Source organism: Barbus barbus (assembly GCF_936440315.1).
Source record: "Barbus barbus genome assembly, chromosome: 13".
Lineage (NCBI taxonomy): Eukaryota > Metazoa > Chordata > Actinopteri > Cypriniformes > Cyprinidae > Barbus > Barbus barbus.
Window position 1 is genome coordinate 19,966,576 of NC_136741.1, and position 20,388 is coordinate 19,986,963.

At 36.9% G+C, this 20,388-nt stretch overlaps 2 protein-coding genes across 8 annotated transcripts; both read right to left on the reverse strand.

Annotated features, from left to right (window-relative positions):
• Positions 1 to 4,066: 4,066 nt before the first annotated feature.
• LOC306878959 (mesoderm induction early response protein 1-like) lies at positions 4,067 to 12,047 on the reverse strand. 3 transcript variants are annotated; one of them, XM_079431593.1, is made up of 13 exons: positions 11,976 to 12,047; positions 11,472 to 11,499; positions 11,110 to 11,261; positions 10,856 to 10,990; positions 10,630 to 10,768; positions 8,578 to 8,633; positions 8,423 to 8,495; positions 8,166 to 8,317; positions 7,973 to 8,054; positions 6,617 to 6,711; positions 6,342 to 6,388; positions 6,090 to 6,211; positions 4,067 to 5,552 (listed from the first exon to the last, which is right to left on the reverse strand). In XM_079431593.1, exons 1-13 carry the CDS (start codon positions 11,982 to 11,984, stop codon positions 5,281 to 5,283), a joined length of 1,362 nt encoding a protein of 453 aa, XP_079287719.1. In that variant the 5' UTR covers positions 11,985 to 12,047; the 3' UTR covers positions 4,067 to 5,280. The 3 variants fall into 3 exon arrangements, with proteins under 3 accessions (XP_079287719.1, XP_079287718.1, XP_079287720.1); XM_079431592.1 differs by having other exon boundaries at positions 4,286 to 5,552; positions 6,342 to 6,469; positions 11,976 to 12,017; XM_079431594.1 differs by lacking the exon at positions 11,472 to 11,499 and having other exon boundaries at positions 4,286 to 5,552; positions 6,342 to 6,469; positions 11,976 to 12,035.
• A 569-nt stretch (positions 12,048 to 12,616) lies between these two features.
• Positions 12,617 to 20,123, reverse strand: LOC306879281 (solute carrier family 35 member D2-like protein). 5 transcript variants are annotated; one of them, XM_079432092.1, is made up of 13 exons: positions 19,886 to 20,053; positions 19,179 to 19,212; positions 18,986 to 19,072; positions 18,724 to 18,791; positions 18,546 to 18,617; positions 18,389 to 18,457; positions 18,027 to 18,129; positions 17,361 to 17,453; positions 16,490 to 16,594; positions 16,095 to 16,162; positions 14,632 to 14,710; positions 14,467 to 14,549; positions 12,617 to 14,374 (listed from the first exon to the last, which is right to left on the reverse strand). In XM_079432092.1, the coding sequence occupies exons 1-13, from the start codon at positions 20,029 to 20,031 to the stop codon at positions 14,266 to 14,268; spliced, it is 1,116 nt and encodes a 371-aa protein (XP_079288218.1). In that variant the 5' UTR covers positions 20,032 to 20,053; the 3' UTR covers positions 12,617 to 14,265. The 5 variants fall into 5 exon arrangements, 3 of the variants coding, with proteins under 3 accessions (XP_079288218.1, XP_079288219.1, XP_079288220.1); XR_013784999.1 differs by having other exon boundaries at positions 12,627 to 14,374; positions 16,485 to 16,594; positions 19,886 to 20,109; XR_013785000.1 differs by having other exon boundaries at positions 12,627 to 14,374; positions 14,460 to 14,549; positions 16,485 to 16,594.
• Between the last annotated feature and the right edge of the window lie 265 nt (positions 20,124 to 20,388).

Below are 20,388 nucleotides of genomic sequence, written 5' to 3' on the forward strand. Positions count from 1 at the left end.
TTGGTCCGGGGGGGGCTTGGGGTTCTGGGGGCGCTCTGCCTCCCGGTTGGGGTTACGGCTGGGCCTGGGGGGCTTGGGTCCTGGTTGGTGTGCCGCCGGGAGCATGGGTTGGTGCATGCGCTTGGACCCGGCCCTGGTGTGGGGGTCTTCGATGCATCGGTGCCTCCGCGGGGGGGATCCAATAGAGGCAGGGAAAACGGGCCTAACCTGGGTGTCTTATTGTCTTATGTAGTCTGGGAGTTGAATGAGTGATGGGGTGGGGTAGTTTTTCCTCTGCTGTGGGGTCTGGTGGGCCGCCCCGGGCTGCCATGGGCCCTGGTCTGGATGGGCCTGGGCCCCCCGCCCTGGGCAGATTTGGGGTAATGGGGGTGCCTATGGGGGTCAGCGGGGGAGCTGGCTCCGAAGGGGGGGGTATTTTGCCCCCTCTGATGCTTTCCTCCCCATCCCTAAGGCTTCACTTCTCCCGCTCCATCACACCAACACATAGGTAGGGTTTTGAGGTGCGGGTGTGTCGCTGGGATGCGGGGGAGGTGGTACTCCTCTGTCTCCTCGTGGCCACCTGCATCTCAATCACACATTACAGCTTAGACATTCTCATTACTTACTGTCACATGACACATACATATAGGGCCTTGGGGGTGGGCACACTGAATGGCATCCGGAGGGCGGTCTGTTCATTCAGCCTTCCCTCTGGTGCCAGTGCCCACTTCTCAATTTTAAGTTGCACATAGACATTGAGGGCTCTAGGGAGGGGACGAGCTGACACAAGCTTGTGGAGGGTGCCCCTCCCCTGTTTTAAAGCACCCCTGTTTTAAAGCACCTTAGAACAACACACACCAACACTACATTTGAGCGGGTGAGGTGAAGCATGGGGTCTCTTTTTTTTTTTTTTTTTTTTTATCTCACACCCCTGTTCTCTGTTCTCTGTCCGGGGCCGGGGGCTGCGAGGATGAGCTGGCCGCCCGGTCGGGGTCTGGGCTGGTGGTCTTCTCTGCTGCTGCGGGGACCGGGGTGGTCTTCCTGTCCCCACGCCAGAGCGAAGGGGGTTCAGCTCCGGGATCGGGCGCTGATTACCCCTCTGGGGGTGGTGGTGCCTGGATCTAGGAGTATAGAGTGCATATAGGGAGTGTGAGTGTGGGTACCATGTCCATTTTTGTGTGTCTACATGTGGGGCGAGGGTGAGAATATTCGTTGCGTGCATGAGGGTGGGAACGTATGCTTGTGTATATGTGTGCTTGTTCGTCTACGTCTATGTGTCAGGTCGGGCCTTAGACTCCACCTCACTCATCATCTCAGTCGACCCCCACCCCACCACCATGCCCTGCCGGTGGAGGATGCCGCCGGTGCATTGGTGGTTTCTCGCGCCGGGGCAGGATGCTCGGGTGAGCGCTGACCCACTCTCGGCGGTCGCTTGGCGGGGCCTGGCCCTACTGGCCTTGCTGGGCCCCGGTTGGGGGGTGGGGGGCCCTTGGATCTCCGGGCCCAGGGCTCGGTCTGCCCTGGTGTGGTCGGCTGCCGGCGGAGCCTGCGGGCTTGCCGCCACGGCACCCTGGGGTGTCTACACTGTGGCTGTCGGATGTCCCACCTTCGGGCTCTCCTCTGCCCTTTTCTGGGTGGGGGCCGCAGTTGTCCCTGCGGTGGTTCCCCTGGGGGTCCCGTGCCCTGGGGGGCCTCCGGATGTTTGGGGCCTGGGTCTCTTCCATGCCTGCTTCATGCCTTGCGGGATGGGGCTGTTGTTCCCCACACACACACTATTAAACATTTACATGGAGGAACCTTATGAACACAAGCGCGCTCACACACACAGGTGTACACTCAAGCATTCACATTGGTGTAAAAACGGGTGCTCACAGACACACATTGTTCTGATCTGCTGTTGCTTCAAAACTTATTTTGTAATATTAGTTATGCGTGTTGCTCAATAACATTTAACATTTAGAATTTATTGTGATTCATACAGATGTTGGTTGTTGCTGCAGTTTCTCTGATGTTGTGTCTTCTGTTGTGTCTTCTGTTGTTTTCTCTTTTTGTCAGCAGGTATCGAAGCAAATTGTCTGTTTTTTTTTTTTGTTTTGTTTTTTTCCTCTCTCTCTCTATCCCCCATTCTCTTTTTTTTTTCCTCTCTCTCTCTCCCCCTTCTCTGTTGACTTTATCCACAATTTTTTTTTTTTTTTTTTTTTTTTTTTTTTTTTTCTAATTCCTTTTTTTTTTTTTTTTTTTTTTATTATTATTATTTTTATTATTATCATTATAATTATAATTATTATTTTTTTATTATTATTATTATTATTATTATTATTATTATTATTATTTTTTTTTTTTTTTTTTTTTTTTTTTCTCTCTCTTGTTTTCTCTGTCCCCTGGTCTTGTCGGTCATAGTATGGTTAAATAAAAGGGTATATAAAATTTAATTAATTAATTAATAAAAAAAAAATTATATTAAAAAAAAAAAAAAAAAAAAAGGCTGTGAATGATGATAGCATAACTACACATACGTACTGTCATGTGTTATCTGTGTTACTGACAGGCCAAAAAAAAAAAAGAAAAAAAAAAAAAATTTTGATGATAAAAGCTTACAGCTCATGAAAGTCAAAAATCAGTATCTCAAAATATTAGAATATTTACATTTGAGTTTCAATTAATGACCATCTCTACAGTATAAATTCCAGGTATCTCTTGTTCTTTGAAACCACAATAATGGGGAAGACTGCTGACTTGGCAATGATCCAGAAGATGAACATTGACGCCCTCCACAAAGAGGGTAAGTCACAGAGGGTCATTACTGAAAGGGGTGGCTGTTTACAGAGTGAAGCTGCTTGAGAATACTGTCAAGCAAAGCTGATTCAAACACTTGCGAGAGCTTCACAAGAAGTGGACTGAAGCTGGAGTCACCACGCTCAGACGTCTTCAGGAAAAGGGCTACCGAGCCACTTCTGAACCAGAGACAACGTCAGAAGCGTCTTACCTGGGCTGTGGAGAAAAAGAACTGGACTGTTGCTCCAAAGTCCTCTTTTCAGATGAAAGTAAATTTTGAATTTCATTTGGAAATCAAGGTCCCAGAGTCTGGAGGAAGAGTGGAGAGGCACAGAATCCATGTTGCTTGAAGTCCAGTGTGAAGTTTCCACAGTCAGTGATGATTTGGGCTGCCATGTCATCTGCTGTGTTGGTCCATTGTGTTTTCTGAAGTCCACAGTCAACGCAGCCATCTACCAGGAAATTTTAGAGCACTTCATGCTTCCTTCTGCTGACAAGCTTTATGGAGATGCTGATTTCATTTTCCAGCAGGACTTGGCACCTGCCCACACTGCCAAAGGTACCTGGTTCAATGACCATGGTGTTACTGTGCTTGATTGGCCAGCAAACTCGCCTGACCTATTGTCAAGAGGAAGATGAGAGACACCAGACTCAACAATGCAGATGGCCTGAAGGCCGCTATCAAAGCAACCTGGGCTTTCATTACACCTGAGCAGTGCCACAGGCTGATTGCCTCCATGCCACGCCGCATTGATGCAGTAATTCATGCAAAAGGAGGCCCAACCAAGTATTGAGTACATAGAAATGAACATACTTTTCAGAAGCCTGACATTTCTGTTTAAAATATCCTTTTTTTTATTGATATTATGTAATATTCAAATTTTCTGAGACACTGAATTTTGGGTTTTCATTCTCTGTAAGCCATAATCATCAAAATTTCAAGAAATAAAGGCTTGAAATATTTCACTCTATGTGTAATGAATCTATATAATATATGGGTTTCACTTTGAGTGACAAAAAATATCGACCTTTTTCATGATATTCAAATATTTGGAGATGTACCTGTATATATCTTTTTTTTTTTTCTCATATTCACTGTCTTGGGCTGATAATAAGATTGAATTTGATGTGTTCCCATATATGACCATTTAGCCCTTAGGTTGTTTAACCCCACGTTAACTTGTATAATATGTGCTTCGAATTAAAAGCAATGAATATGTTTGTGTTTTGTTTCCAGCTATATTAAGAGCAACACTGACACCTGCTGTACAGGCATATGAATAGACGACAAACAAACTTAACAAAAGCTCTTGGACCATCTCACCAATTTATTAACGTTTAAAAGGTCAATTTGCTTGGTGTAAACCTAGTAAGACCTTATGAAAGACATGTGGATGGGAAAACAAACAAGAAAAGATTCTCTGGATTAAGAACTGCTTAATATCTTTATGCAGCATACAATCCACCCTACTAAAATGTGGTTATGAGGTTACAAAATCTGATTCACTTCAGTAATCACAAGAGACAGTATGGATTTGGGTAAATAGTCTGAGTTTAATGAATGAGTAGTTCACTAATTGAAACGGACAACTATTTGACACCCTATAATGTTTCTGTACTTATTTTCCTGAGCTATGCAGACATGAATGACAACCAATTTACAGAAACTGTAGATTCCATTTTCCTCTACCATTTCTGATAGGAATAACAGAGGTCCTAGAAAATGTAAAAAAAAAAAAAATTGTTATCTTAAGGATGGGTTGACATTCTCACAGTGAGAAAATGAATAAATAGCACCATTCATTTCTGCTCTGCCTTTTTAATTCAAGACTCGTTCCAGCCTATACAAATATACTCTGTATACTGGCCTCATGCGTCACCAATATCTGATTAAAAAAAATAAATAGCAATCAAATACAAAAATAAGACAATATTTCATATAAAGAGGAAATATCTTCTAAAAATGCTTTGTTAAAAGACCAATAACAACCATTCACTTTGGTCAAATAGGAAATCCAGAAATGAAAAGGATGGAATGTCGCAACTTTAGAAAGACATTTTTACAACTGCCTGAAATATAAAAAATGTTCCAAATACAAAAGTGTATTTTGTTTTATAATTTCAGATTTCGAATATTTACAGTATTACACTTCATATAAAATCAGGGCTTTTCCAGTGTGCATGTAGAGCTAGAGTAATGTTATGCACACCAAACGACAGAAGTTTCACAATAAAATACAGTCTGTCAGATGTTTCTTTCAAACAACCTAGAGCAAACACAATTACATTGATCATCTTAACCTATATTAATAAATAGTGCTACAGAGTTGACTGTCTGATATGACAGTCTATCATGAGTGTTTGAGATATGAACTGAGCTCAGTGGCAGTAATGTGAGAGGACAGAAATGTGCTTCATTTGCATCCCTGAAATTCACACACACATCTCAGCTACCTTCATGCTTAAAAACAGGGCCTGTATCAACCCCTTATCTGAGGTCAGGAGTTCTGGGTTTCTGCTGGTGGTTCAGACGGTTTCTGTTTTGTTGTGGGGGACAGACCCCTCACTGCTGGGCTCTGTGTCAGTCCGAAGCATTTTGAGAGGTCTTTCACAGTGTTCTTCTTCCTCCTCCTGTTTGACTGTGATCTCCATGACTTGTGTGCTCGGGCTGCTGGCGTCAGGGTTAGAGCAGGGTGGTGTGTTTGCTGAGGAAATCTCTGGACACGTGGCGGAGCCGTTTGTCCGAGATGTCTCATCTGTGACACAGAGAAGGGGCATGGAGGAATGGCTTCCTACACCTGTGAAATCAGAAGAATACGTTTAATATTTAATATTCTTAAACACACACGTAATGCATTGAATAATGAATCTTTTCTGTGGATTAACGCCACAAAGTGTCACTTAATGAAGAAAAGAAAAAAAACTTTGTTAACACTGTCTTCACATTATCAGAGGAATTGTTACAAAATTCTTCACAGTATTTATAGTTGTAATGTTTTATAACCAATTATGAACACAGGCTATAAAACTGACAGAATTTGAGACTTTTCTGAGCTGAGACAATTTCTCTCAGTGCTCCCAATTCGGGCCATCTGCATGCGCTTTAGGCTAGAATATACTCTAAAAATATTATAACTTTAACCTCATAATTACTAAGAATTGATTCTCATAATTTTGACTATTCTCAAAATATTTCAGCTTTACTCTCGTAATTTCGACTTCATTCTCGAAACATTTTGACTTTATTCTTGTAATCATAGATTTTTTTTTTTTTAACATGGCACTAAAACGCATTGTAATTTTAGAGTTTAAAAAAAAAGTCTGATGAGCCTGACCGTTCTGGGCATTTGTGTCACTCTCTGGCTCAGATGGGTATTTGCTGTTGTTTGAAGAGGTGGGAAGTGACGACGAAGATCCACTGGACTCAGAGCTCTCCAAAATACACTCCATATAATCTCTGTAATGCCAAACAAACACCAGGCAGAATATGACCTTACACTGCATCTGATTCTATATACACAGAGTTTAATTAGAGGACTTAGACTTGTGACCTTTAATGTGCCACACGGTATTGACGACTGACTTACAAAACTCCAGGACGAAGACTGTATTTTCTTTTTCCAAGCTTGGTTTGCTGTGCAAAGAAATCATAACGCTCAGATTTCTTCCACATGTAATAAAAGGCCACACATTCCCCTACAGATCTAGTTCTCACCTGGAAAAGTTTAATTAAGTAACAATTACCTTCGTGAAAAAACAGCCAAGTTCACCAACTGATTACTCTAAATTATTCAGTATTTGAACAGTAAAAATTTTATAAAAGCAGTTGGTTTTGGAATGAGGAATGTGACTAAGCACTAACCTTATTTGCTTGTATTGAGCTGAAATCTTTTCCGTAAGTGTTGAGTCCTTGCTCAAAACCTCGACACTCCTCTTCAGTCCAAACTGACATTTCCTCTGAGGGAGAGAAAGATTTTAGTTTAGGTGACACATTGAGAGAATGTTGACTGACGTGCTGAGAGCTGCTTTATCACAGGCTTGGATGTTTGCGCTTGAGCTTTTCATACTTCCCAAAATAACACAGTAAAAAACCATTACTACATAGAAGTCAAGAGTTTTGAGAAGCACACATGCTGCTATTATAAACTTCATGCAGAAGCCACACTGTTTTACTTAAGCTGTAAATAGATTAAAATATTTTTTTAATTGATTTTATATGTTGGTTAATTAGTCAAATTAATCATACCAATATTAGTTGCAAAAAGCCCAACCCCTGAGTAAATATAATTCAGGAAAATTATTGTGGCACATGAGTATTGCAATGAATAGTACATTATCAAAATTGACTTTACAAGTCAATATATTATATTCTCAATATTCTCCATGACTATATTTTAGATCCCTTAATCCTACCCCACATCTAAACTTAACTACCAAACTAACAATTAGTAAGCAGCAAATTAGTATCTTATTGAGGCATTAGTCATAGTTAAAGTTAATAGTGAGAACTGGTCCCCAAAATTAAGTGTGACCAAAAAATTAAGGCATAAATTGAAGGGAACACATTGTGTGTTCTCTAGAACATATGGATGCATTGAGTTAATAAATGAGTTCATAGCAACACTTCAAGGTTTGAAAATGTAACTTTCAACTAATCTCCATTACTTTTTAATTAATTTTACAAAAAAGCTTAAGGCTTGAATACCTCTGCTCCCGGCCACTAGAATATGGAAATAACTTTTACTGTACATTCTGATGACACTGCATGTTATTCTTCTTTTTTGTCTTGTTTTCCAGAGTAAATGTATGAAGATTCTTAAATCAAGACACATTTACTCAAGAAGCAAAATGTCAACAAATATTTGCCAATAGGCTCAGAACTTAGTTAAAAGAGAAAACAAGTTTTCATATGTTCTTGTTTTAAGCATAAACTCACTTAGTTTTGTTTAATTTTTCAAGACTTTAAATGATATAAGTAAATATATCTTGATTTAAGGATATTTGTATTGCAAAACAAATATACTGAGGCAGATATTCATTTTTCGCAATGCAGGCAATGGCATTTAATACCAAGACTTTATGATTTAAGACTTTCTGCTCTTATTTAAGTCATTTTCAATTTGTTGATGGCCGAATTTGGACTTTGTAAGACCTGCAGAAACCCTCTAATATTAAACTAACGTCATTTTTTTACAAACTTTGGTACACAAACACTCACCTTTAGCAGGCTTCACGTTAAATTTCAGTCTTCTTAAAGCTTCTTCTGAATTAAAATTGCATTTAAACAATTCATAAAGAGCCTGAAATGTAAGCAAAGGAACTAGATTTACTTTACTATTACATTACAACATGATGTCAAAAGGGAATCATCAATATGATTTAAGTAAATATGCCATTGGGTGGTGACCTGCCTGTTCATTGTCTTTGATGTGAGATCCTTCAGGAATTGCATGGACACCAGTCTCTTCTCCGCTGCCTTTAGAGGCCTCGGCTAAAAACTCTACAACCTTTTCTTCGGGAATTAACTCTGGATTCCACAAAAGCTGATCTTCATTCTCATAAACTACATTTATAGGAGACAAGCAGATGAAGAACAAAAATGTGCATGTATAAAATATATTAAATATATTCACATCACATCTAAATAATCATATCATTCAGTTGTCACCTTTTTCATTATCCTCATACTTGCAAAGGCCAACAGGAGTCTCTGCTTGATACATTGAACCAACCATGATTTCCTATGAACGACAGAAGAAAAAATTCATGCCTGAAATCTTAAAAAAAAAAAAAAATCATGAGAGAAAATCATCTAAAATATACCTTCTTCCAATCTTCAGATGGAATATAATCATCATCTTCAGATTCTTCCTCATCCCCTTTAAAACAAAAAGTCACATAGAGCCCCATCTAGTTAGACTCTGAATCTATATCACCATCTGCTGGTACTACCAGGCATCTACTAGATGGTAAAATAAATGAAAAACATCCATGCAAGTGCACATTTGTTACATTTTAAATAATATAGTGTGTAATGCTGATTTGGTAGATATAAATAAACATTTCTTATTATTTTGAATGTTGTGAAGCAACTTTCAAAGTGTCTTTACTGTCACTTTCACTGTTCATAAACCTTTGAATGGTAATGTGAGTGTGTATAAACTACCAGTCAAAAGTTTTTGAACTGTAAGATTTTTTATGTTTTTTTTTTTTTTTAAGTCTCTTCTGTTCACCAAGCCTGCATTTATTTGATCCAAAGTACAGCAAAACTAAAATTCACACAAAAAAACTATTTAAAATAACTGTTTTCTATGCGAGTGTATTTTAAAATGTAATTTATTCCTGTGATTTCAAAGCTGAATTTTTGCATCATTACTGCAGTCACACGATCCTTCAGAAATCATTCCAATATTCCGATTTAATGCTCAAAAAAACATTTATTATTATTATTATGTTGAAAACAGCTGAGTAGAATATTTTCAGGTTTCTTTGATGAATAGAAAGTTCAGAAGAACAGCATTTATCTGAAATATAAATATTTGTAACATTATAAATGTCTTTATCATCACTTCTGATCAATTTAAAGCATCCTTGCTAAATAAAAGTATTAATTTCTATAATTTCTTTCCCAAAAAAACATATACTGACTCCAAGCTGAATGGTATAGTGTATAATGTTGCAAAAGCTTTTTATTTCAGATAAATGCTGATCATTGGATATTTATATTCATCAAAGAATCCTGAAAAAAAAAAAAAAAAAAATTTTACTCAACTGTTAAATATTGATAATAATAAAAATGTTTCTTAAACAGCAAATCAGAATATTACAATGATTTCTGAAGGATCTGAAGACTGGAGTAATGATGCTGAAAATTTAGCTTTGATCACAGGAATGAATTACATTTTAAAATATATTCAAATAAACTGAAATCTGATCGCGTTTGGTCTCGTACTGTATCGTGTATCTTGTCAGTGTGTGCACTTTCTTGGCCATTTGTAGTTGATAAACAGGAAAGTGGGTCCAGCTGAATTGAAATGATCATTTGTTGGATTGGTATAATAAAGGTTATTATACCGCGGCAGCGGTCGCGGCAGTCGTCGTGTGAAGCCCTCTTAGTGTGAAGACCAAAGAGTGTAAAGACCATCGACTCTACCGTGCGACTCCACCGGGCAGGGACACCGGCAAGGGATAGTAGTATTGCTTTTTATTTAATTTTTTCATTGATATGTTTATTATGAAAAGTTGTTATATGCATGTGTCAATTTGATTTAATTTCTTTATTTTCTTAAATATGTGGGTATATAGTATTTATAGAGTTGTAACTTTTTAGTTTTAGTTACTTTTTCTTATTTGTAAGTCGCTTTGGACAAAAGCGTCTGCTAAATGACAAAAGTAAAGTAAAGTAAATAGAAAGTTATTTTAAATAGTACAAATATTTAACAACATTACTGCTTTGGTGTATTTTGGATCAAATAAATGCAGGCTTGGTGAGCATAGAATAAAACAATATTTCTTTGTTTGTACATTCGTTCATATTATATATATATATATATATATATATATATATATATATATATATATATATATATATATATATATAAATTATTATTTTTTTTCTCTGTACCATTTCTGAGTTTATATTTCACAATTCATACTTTTTCTCAAAATTCTGACAATTGTGAGAAACGTTTTTTTTTTAGTTTACATCTCGCAATTCTAACTTTTTTCCTCTAAATTCTGAGGTTACATATCGCAATTAACTTTTCTAGCTGAATTGAGTTTAGATTGAAAATTGTTCCATTGTGAAAGCAAAAAAGAAAAGAAAAATGGATGAAACAAGCTTTTATAAATGTTTAACATGCAGTGTAGTATTACCTGCCAAGTAATTGGATGGCCGTGGGTAGAGGAGTTGAGCTGTGCTGTGAGAAACACTGCAAGACGGAGGCTCCTCACCAGACGACTGCACATCCTCATCCTCTTGATTCTCCTGATCAACCTCCTGCCTCTCGTCCTCCTGAAAGCCACAACAATGATTGGATGGATTTAGTATGTTTATCCACACAACAACATATAGATTCATTGTTTTCATGTAGATCTTTACTTTGAGTTTACTATGGCTGCTGCAATTATTCTCTGAAGAATCCTCCTCTTGAACATCTCCATCCTCTTCCTCTGGAGACCCACCAGTGCTGTAGCCATACAATTTCAGAAGTTCCTCAATGGGCATCTCACCCTCCTACCAAACCAGACAGTAGTACAATGATGAATCAAGACCTATGAAGGTTGTTTAATAAGCCACATTATACCATCACAAATGTATGTATTAAATTATTAAAAAGAACAAAAGGTCCATACTCGAGTGAGGTCATCAATTTCAGCACTGAAGTTGGTTTCTCCCTCCAGCTTTTCCTCTTCTTCCAATGTCTGCTCATCATCAAAGTCATGTACGAGCATGTCTGCTGAAGGATCAAAGTCTCTGTCCTCATTCTGGACCACTGGATGTGCTCCTATTTAACAGACATATTTTTAAAATAATTTATTGATATAATTATCTAATGTACAGAGAGATACACACTAACAATATCCACACACACACACACACACACTATATATATTAAATGTACATAAATTATTTAATATAATACATTAATATAGAAGTGGGCTTTGATGGAGCCTACTTTAATTTTGTTATTGCTAGGAAAATAAAAAATATTTACCTTCAGAGCCTGAACCACTTAATGAGGGCTGGAAAGAAAATAAGAAATTTTTATCCCCCCCCCAAAAAAAAATTATAAATCAAACTTTAAGAACAAATACCATAAGAAAAAAGATGATATATGACTTAAATCTGATTAGCAGCTATGAAGTATCATTTACAGTCAGAGGCAAAGCTGTTAAACCACGTACAAGCTCATGTTAATGAATGAGACTCGAAATAACAGTGCACCGGGTTATAATTCATTGGGCATTGTTGGTGTTTCTTAATATAAACACTGAGGAATAAACTAGATGTGAGTTTGGCGCTCAGGCAACAAGTTAGCTGCTAGCTGCTAACACATTCAAATTGGGCGCCCTAACCTGTTCGCTAATTATTCAGGGCTGAATGTTAAGAAGTAGGTCGTCGTTGCAATATTTAAAATTATAAATGAATACAATTTATTAAAAGGTTGCACTGACCGCTGAAGTGCGTTATTTGCTGGATTTTGTAATGTTTCTCTTACCTCCGCCATAGTTGTTGTAGGTTCTGTGTGAAGCCAGCGATTATGTGAAACGAGTAGAGCAACACTACTGTGGTGAATACTACAAAATAAAAGTCACGACCCAAACACTGCCCAAAGGTGACGAGCACAACTGGAATATCTGAAGAGTTTATTTGCAAAAACAGATAACGCCGTTTTTATAAAAATCTAATTTCAAAAATCATGTTTTATGGTATCATGTTTTTTATTGTATTAGTTAGCTGTATTTTTTAAGTTATTTGTACTAAATCAAAATAACCCAACTGCAGTTTGATTGAGATTAATTGGAACGCACAATGAAAAAACAATGATTTTAGAAAATTGTTAAAAGTTCTGTTTTTGCAAATGAACTCTTCATTTGGAAAACGTTTGAGTATTTCAAAATTAGCCTTCCCTCTCTTTACTATAAGGTTTAAAAAAATACTAAAGGAAGACATTTTATGATTGATATTGAAACATATTACCACAATACAACAATTACAAATCTACTTTGAAATTCTAGCTATTAGAGACTCATTATGTCAGTTTCATATTTTAAACAATGCAGCCAGACATTTTTCCATCATTAAAAAGATTTACCCATATAGAAATGATTCTAAGTTGAAAAAAAAAAATCTTGTTTTAAAATCATGTAAACTCAAATAAGAAGCTTTATTTTTTATTTTACATGGAGCAGTCACAACATGGGTGCTTGCTTGGACATCCCATTACAATGGTATGTTTTGCTGACCTAAAACCTGGATGACATGGCTTTTAGTAACAAATAACATATAAACAACCCTAGTGAAAGTAGTACAGAATTTCTTGCCATAGAAGCGATGGGCAATGTGAAAAATAAAAAAGATGATTTTATTTTGGTTAACATCAGAAAATGAAATAAAATACATATTCTTTGAGCTGAGGTATTTTAAATGGTATACACTTCTCGTTTCTCACTGATACAATCACTGAGAATTTGCAGATATGAATTTGATAAAGAAATGCTTCTTTAACTGAAATCAATAAAAAAACATTGAAAAAAAAAAAAAAAGACATGAAAAATAAAAAGCACAAGTTGAACACATAAAATACTTATGTCTTCATCAATGCTGAAAAAATAAAGCACACAAATGGACATCATCCATAAAATTTGAATCTCCAAGCAATGAACAAAGTGTTCCAAAAGTGGCATACATGAATGAAAACAGACATTCATTCAGTAACCGCAGAATGCATCAGATTTTCCAGATGTACAAGAAATAACTGAGCAATTGGTGATATTTTCAGACTAGCATTTTGCATTTGTAAAAAATACATCAGACATAAATGTAGGAAACATTCTCATTTCTCTTTCTGATTCACCCAAAGCCAGCAACTTTAAACAAGACTACTCAAAATACTGAAATGTTTGTGTATATTGTATTAAAATGTTCTTGCAAAAACTAATATCCATTTTCAATCACTGAAAAATGAGAAAGCCTGTAAACTGTTACAGTGCAATTACTACACCATTTTTCTGTTATCATGATTCCATCAATAAAAAAAACAGTTACTGCATCCCATTCCCAAATACAAAAAATACAAAAGCAGTTATAGGAATTTGTCCAGTTGAACACTGTGTAACACTGAGAACGCTTAACACAAAATATTGTTCTTTAAAGCTTGCTATCAAAAGACTCAAATAAAACATCTACTTAACATGTACCTTATTTTACACACTCAAACACTAACTTTCCATTTATCATTCAGGGTTTGAAGGAACAGTCCTGAAAACTCAAGTTGTGTAACAGGGTACCAGAACTGTCACAAGACTATTTAAACAATATATGTAAACTCCCTTTTTATAGCTAGAATTCACAATCCTAGCAATAAAAAACAACTCTCATAAAAATAAATAGCCTTACTGACTAAAACCCAGTTAAAGGTACTCTTCAATAGACAATACAACAGTTGTTTCAACACTTATGACAGTCCTCATTCCCAATTTGTGGCAAGTGCCCAACATTGCAGGACACAAACCATCAGTTTGTAACACAGACACCACTTCTTAACAGAAGTGAAAACTAACAGGCAAATATTTACTCTGGAATGACACATTCCAGTACCGAATCTTTTATTTGAGACGATATCCTGCCAGTATCTGCTGTACATTTTACAGTCAATATCTTCTTCATATAATAATAATAATAATGAAAAATAAAAAACATCTTAGGAGTGATTTCTTACTCTTGCAAGAAATACAAGAACTCATTGATACAGCTTGGTGCATTATATACGAACATCAAACCACTGGTCATACAGACACTTTCCCTTTGACCTCTAGTTTGTTGGCATTCTCGCTCTGTTTGGTGGTCTGCTCCTCTGTGAAGGTAATGTAGGAATACACCAGACTGCCAGCAATACTGAGTAGACACAGTACAGGCAATCAGATCATTAGCATCACACTAAATCCATGCATCCCATCTGTTTCCTACTGGGAAAACTCACTTCTTACCTGATGTTCAGACCAATGAAGTTAGTCCATGAGAAAATGTAATCGCCGCCAAACACCATTCCAATATACGTCACCAATATATTCTGCAGAAACACAAAAGTCATTAATATAACAAAAAGCAGGACAAACTTTATCTTGGTACGTTTAAGAAAAAAACATTCTTACTTTTAAGCAGCCGACGATGGTAGTAGTTAGCGCAGAATTATACTGTGTGCAAAGTACTGTGGAGTACATTAAAACGAACCTGTAAATGTACCAACAGAAGATGTACTGTTACTACTATTAAACTGAGGTTGTCAGAACTTTAAACAAAAAAAATACAGTAGCAACAATTTAGCATTTATGGATTAAGCTTAAACTAAAAACATTTTATTAACTTATATAATGTTAATATACCAACCTACTGAAGTACTTAAATTCTACATGTAAAATGTAAAGTTCATCACGCTTATCTTTTCTATTCTAAGCTGAGGTAAATACTATTATATAGAAAGTGTGTGGAATTTACCATTAACCAATTAACACTCTTTTACTGTAGCATTTTTGAGATTTTTTTTTTTTTTTTTTTACCATTAAAGGGGTGGTTGATTGCGATTTAACTTTTTATCGTTAGTTAGTGTGTAATGTTACTGTTTGAGCATAAACAATATCTGCAAAGTTGCAATGCTGAAAGTTCAATGCAAACGTCTTTTAAAATTATGGCAGTTTAATGCCAACAAAAGTGGCTTGTAGAGACTAAAACGAGATACTTCCCGGGTTTGTGACGTCCCAAACCCAGATAAACCCTGGCCCCGGGAATTAGCAATAAAGGGGATGGGGCCCATGTTGCACTGCTTTAGAGAAGAGGAAGAGTTGTTGCCATGCCGTCAAAACTAGGGGTGCACGGAAAAATCCATTCAGAATCGAGATCCTGTCTTCTAATGATTCTAATGGATTCACAAGTTTCAAAGCCAATGTTCTAAAGCAGCGGTTCTTAATCCTGTTCCTTGCGTCCTCTGCTCTGTATCTCTCTCATTCAGATCATCAGCTCACCAGCTCAGCTCCAACAATGAACAGTTCCAATTATACACTTTGTGTATAGACAAACAGATATTTTTTACATAGCTACGAGAAGCGTTAAACATGGAAGCGTATGCAGTTGCTGTGCTGTATTAAAGCTTTAATCAGGATAAAACCGTATATTAGAAACTAACAAATAGCAGTGTATCTAAAAGTGAGAGACAACAACAAACAAAAAACATAACATTAAGAGCTGTGAGCTTGCACAGGTTCTGCGCAAAGATCCTCTTCACTAATATTCTCTGTGTCTCAATCGGGCTCAAATTTATAAGCAATATTGACGATGTCATTGTTTACAATACAAACGGAGCGCATGCACTGAGCTGAGGAGCGTGACGTTTAGGCGGTTTAGCAAATCATCTGTCATCTGCTAGTGTTTGCATTGCTATGATTGATGGTGTTTTATTTTTTGGCGATATGTCATTTGTTGAGCTTTTATGACAACTAAATTACAAACTAAAACTAACAAAATTAAAACTAAACACATGAATGCCACTAAACGTATTTAAATTGCATTAATTTAGACAGCCCTAGTATTGACCAAATACAAAGTTTCTATTTTAACTTACCCCATTATACAAGAGAGAATGAATTGACCTATAAAAAGCACATCTGACCAGCCTTCATATTCAAAAGCCTAGGGGGAAAAAAAAGAAAACATTTAATGATGCATAGAAGGACACACTAAAATGAAATAATTGCCTAGAGATCCTTCAATGACACAAACAGAGTAATTACTTTAGTTAATCATTACATTTCCCAGTTATGGAGCTCTTTGTAAGGGAATTTGTAGGTCAAGCTCTTATATGGTAAAAAGTCACACATAACACAAAGAGGACTTTCCACATTTGTTTCATAGATTCAAACTGCAGAGAATTACTCGGATGGTGAGCAAAAAAACAATAAATCCACTCAACCAGTCTAAAATGAGGAGAAGAGCTCATCTAAAAGGAATATACCTAACTCCGTAAGCTACTACATTCACTCTGCTTGCTTGCTGACTGGTATAATGGCGGCTTTGTGCAAGAAACACACTGCCTCCTGTCCTCTCTCCTTCCTGAAGCAGCGACTGCCAAATAAACCGGGCCTCACTGTGAACACACTGAGCTAAATAAAATGAGGCATTCATGGAGCAGGGTCCTGTCATCCTAACCTCCCAAACAACTAAGCCTTGTGCTCTTGCAGCTTTTTCAAAAAGACTAGGATGCAGCACACTTTTTGACTAAGAAAATGCAGTTACTTTTTCATGGGAAAAGCATTCAGGCAGTAACAGACAAGCTAAAATTTATGTAATTCAGCTTGCTATGATTTCAAGAGAATTTATGACAAGCGTGCAGTCGTTCCAATCGGCTAATGATGTGTGTTCTCTGGCAATGTGAGCTCACTGCAGCTGAGCAGATGGTGTGTTCGTGGTTGCCAGATCATCGGTGGGTATAAGGTCTTGTTGAGAGACGGACTCTTAGGAGTGACTAGAGTCCTGGGGTTATTTAAGATCTGGCATGTAAACACAATATATTATATATAACTGAGCATTACCAAAATCTGCTGTATGTGTGCAACTGCTTTTATTGTTATTTAAGAAACACATTTTTATTAATGAGCTAGAAAAAACTAAAAAAAATATAATGTTTAAAAATAAAAGATGTTAATATACTTAAGATCAATCCAAAGCCAATCTCAATCATTGGAGAATGCTATATATAAATTATAGTGTTTCAAAATTTGTGGAAAAAAAGAGATAAATTATATTTATAAAGATTATAAATATTTATATGCATTCTTAGAAAAAAATAATAATAATAATTAAAAAAAAAAACAAAAAAAAAACAACTTACCTTATCCATATCTCCTGTGACATGTGCTAATAGCAGTGTTGGAAGAATCATAAATAAAGCATTGTAATAGAGCAGGCCATACTTTCCCAGCTCCTATAACACACACACAAAAAAAAAGACAGTAAAGCCATGTCATGATTCCCTCTTCTCTCGCACCCTCTACACTAGCTGCTCTTTTTTCAACAGAGAAACAGATGGTATACAAACACCTGAAGTGAGCCAAGGGGCTTTATTCAGGAAGTGAGCATAGGCTATAACAGGCTGTAAAAATTTGACGTTGTCGGTGCTTTAGATAAATCTGAACACAGTCTGTAGTAGTTATAAAACTACTCTCTCTGGAGGCCTCAAATAGAACACACATGACTTCTTTTTTCAGTCCAAGCCAGTGGGGTAACGCAATAAACTCCGCTCATGTTGCCAGCGCTCTCGGATTCATCAAATACAAGCACAGGCATATCTTCTAAATATATTGAAACCGAACCGGTGGTTGAAATGTTAGAACATGCATATGTGAACAACTTTTGTTCAGACTGGGAGTTGCTTCATTTTTGTGGAAGCATAGGAAAGCAGTATATCTCAATTAACGACTACAGAGAACAGCTGCTGCTTAAGGGAGCATTCATGGTATTTCAGTAATCTCTATCATGAATGGGTTTCTTTCCTTACCTTAGAATCAAGTTTCTGTTTCACAAAAGCTCCATTGGCAGCAGTTAAGACATCGTTCATTAAAATGAACACGTACCCTTGCAGGTCAAAAGCCAAGTCAGCACTGCACAAGAAATATAAGGGCACTCATCAAACACTGTAAAAAACATATGTGATTAAATGTTTGCAGACATGGTTGGAGCATTTTCCTCATACTCAAGTAAGATAGTGATATATAATTAACTTCTATGTTGCAACAGTCTTATAAGCAATAACATTCCTCTATAAAGCAGTGTATAATTGGCATGCTCTTCCAGCAAGATAAGGCTGAACTCTATTGGATTTTGTATTCTATCAAACAATGAGCCACTGTAAAATTTTACCTTGCAGCTACAAAGGCCCCTAGAATCATAGTAAATACTGTCAGCTGAACTTTCCGGGAGAATTTCTTCCTATAATGAGGGGCATAACCAATGACAATCACAATATTAATCAATTAGGTATCAGAAACATTGTAGTAATTGGAGAACTTTCACTTACTTTAACAAGAAACCTTCCGCCAGCATTGTAAAGAGAATTGAAAACCTCCTCAATACTGTAAACATTGGCAGGCTGAAGGAAGATAAAACAATTTAATTAGATAACAATGCATAAAATACAAAATAATATGATAGACGTGTCATATGCAATGTTTAAAGCTGTATGTACTGCATCATACTTAAGTCTTTTTGTCCCAAAGAGTCCTGTTATTTGATTTCCAACATAGAGAAGAGGTAGCGGAAATGCCTGAAATTACAAGAAGGTAGATATTAAGAAAGCATAACAACAAGAAAGTTGCGAGCAACACTTACAAAGCTGCATTGTTTTGCAGCCCCATGTGGGTATCTTTTCCCATGTAAACAAAAAAGACTTGCACATGTGTTCTTTGGGGAAAGAACACGTGACAACACGCACAAGTTTAAAGAGCCAGCATTCCTCACCTTTCTAGGTATGCTACCATCAAATTCTGGGAAGGTGATCACCCGGAGGGCCTTTCCCACCCGTAACACAACAATTGTTGCCAGCATCTGCGAAGTAAAGTCATGATATGTACATGTCACTCTGCTCTGCATCACAACATGCAAAGCCCAAAGTATGGAAAGTGAGAAAAACTTTTGACAAAAGAAATCCCACCTGACCAATGCCAACACATATCGAAGAGGGGAACCTGTTTGGAAAGACTGCTTTTTAGCAAAGACTGAAAGCACAATGTTTTGTTTACATGTTTCTTCTATTATAACTACTTTTGATTGCTATCATAAAATAAAGCATCATATGTAATGTATTGTTGATTGTGAGATTTTTAATTATAACTAAATCAGTGACTCAATTTATTCCATACAAAACGCATTTATTTTACAATTACACTATTTACATGCAAATATCTAGGCTTCTTGCATTTAAAAGAAAACAAAAACAAAGGCAAATTCTGGATAATCATCATTTTAAATAGTTTAAACCAGATAGTAGCACACTATGTTAACAAAAATGGGATGTGGTGGTACAAAAGTACAGAAAGGGTAACAACATTATACTTGATATAAACCTTAATACTGAATGAGTACCATATACATCCAAGGAACTTAAAAGAATACTAGTATCACAATGATGTCTATAAAACATGGTTAGCGCGATAAGTCCCTAAAAGCATGGTAATAACATTGCACTTTTTGTTTTTAAAACAACCAGCTTCAGTCTAACACTGCATGTTTAAATCAGCCCATGGAGATCAGCGTTACCAGACTGATACTGCCGCAATATCCCGAGCATTTTGCATCTTGAGACAGTCAAGCGCTTGCAAAACACAGAGTATGTCACTCCAGGAAAAAAAGTCTTCTTACCTGTAACTGGTCAGGACGCTCTTGTTCACTACAACTATAAGGAAAGAGCTGATTCCATAAAAGGCCGCAGCTAAAAGTTTGAAGAGTACCGTTAGCGTTTGGTCCGCCATCCCAACCGCTTCATTCCTTGGCTCACATTGCTTCATTCTGAACGCAGCGCCTTTCTTCTTCCTCCCCACGTTGACGCCTCTGAGCTTCCGCCATGTTTACAGAGCTACATTCACGTCGGTGCGTGCTCTCTGTCGCCACCCTGCGGCAGCGGACTGCACGATATTTACCCACAGAGCGACTAATAAAGAGGATCAACTCTCATAATGTTGACTCAGTTTGAACATTCATACGGTTGTTTGACTTTTTTAAATTCACTAGTTTAACATTGTTCATTAGAATATAGCAAAACAGAATTTTATTATAAATCCTATACGAAAAAAACGAAAATGTGTGGTTTTACCACAAATAAAACCAAAAAACTATGGTTACCATAGTTAAACCATGGTAATCAC

Excerpts from the sequence above, each read along its gene's own strand:
- LOC306879281 (XM_079432092.1), bottom strand. The coding sequence starts at position 20,031 with ATGAAGCAATGTGAGCCAAGGAATGAAGCGGTTGGGATGGCGGACCAA. Across the intron at positions 19,073-19,178 it reads TATGTGTTGGCATTGGTCAG|ATGCTGGCAACAATTGTTGT; the intron begins GTGGGATTTCTT and ends TTTACTTCGCAG. Across the intron at positions 14,375-14,466 it reads TTCATTGGTCTGAACATCAG|TATTGCTGGCAGTCTGGTGT; the intron begins GTAAGAAGTGAG and ends GTGTCTACTCAG.
- LOC306878959 (XM_079431592.1), bottom strand. Across the intron at positions 8,634-10,629 it reads GCCATCCAATTACTTGGCAG|GGGATGAGGAAGAATCTGAA; the intron begins GTAATACTACAC and ends TTTGTTTTAAAG. Across the intron at positions 8,318-8,422 it reads GTATGAGGATAATGAAAAAG|TTTATGAGAATGAAGATCAG; the intron begins GTGACAACTGAA and ends CTATAAATGTAG.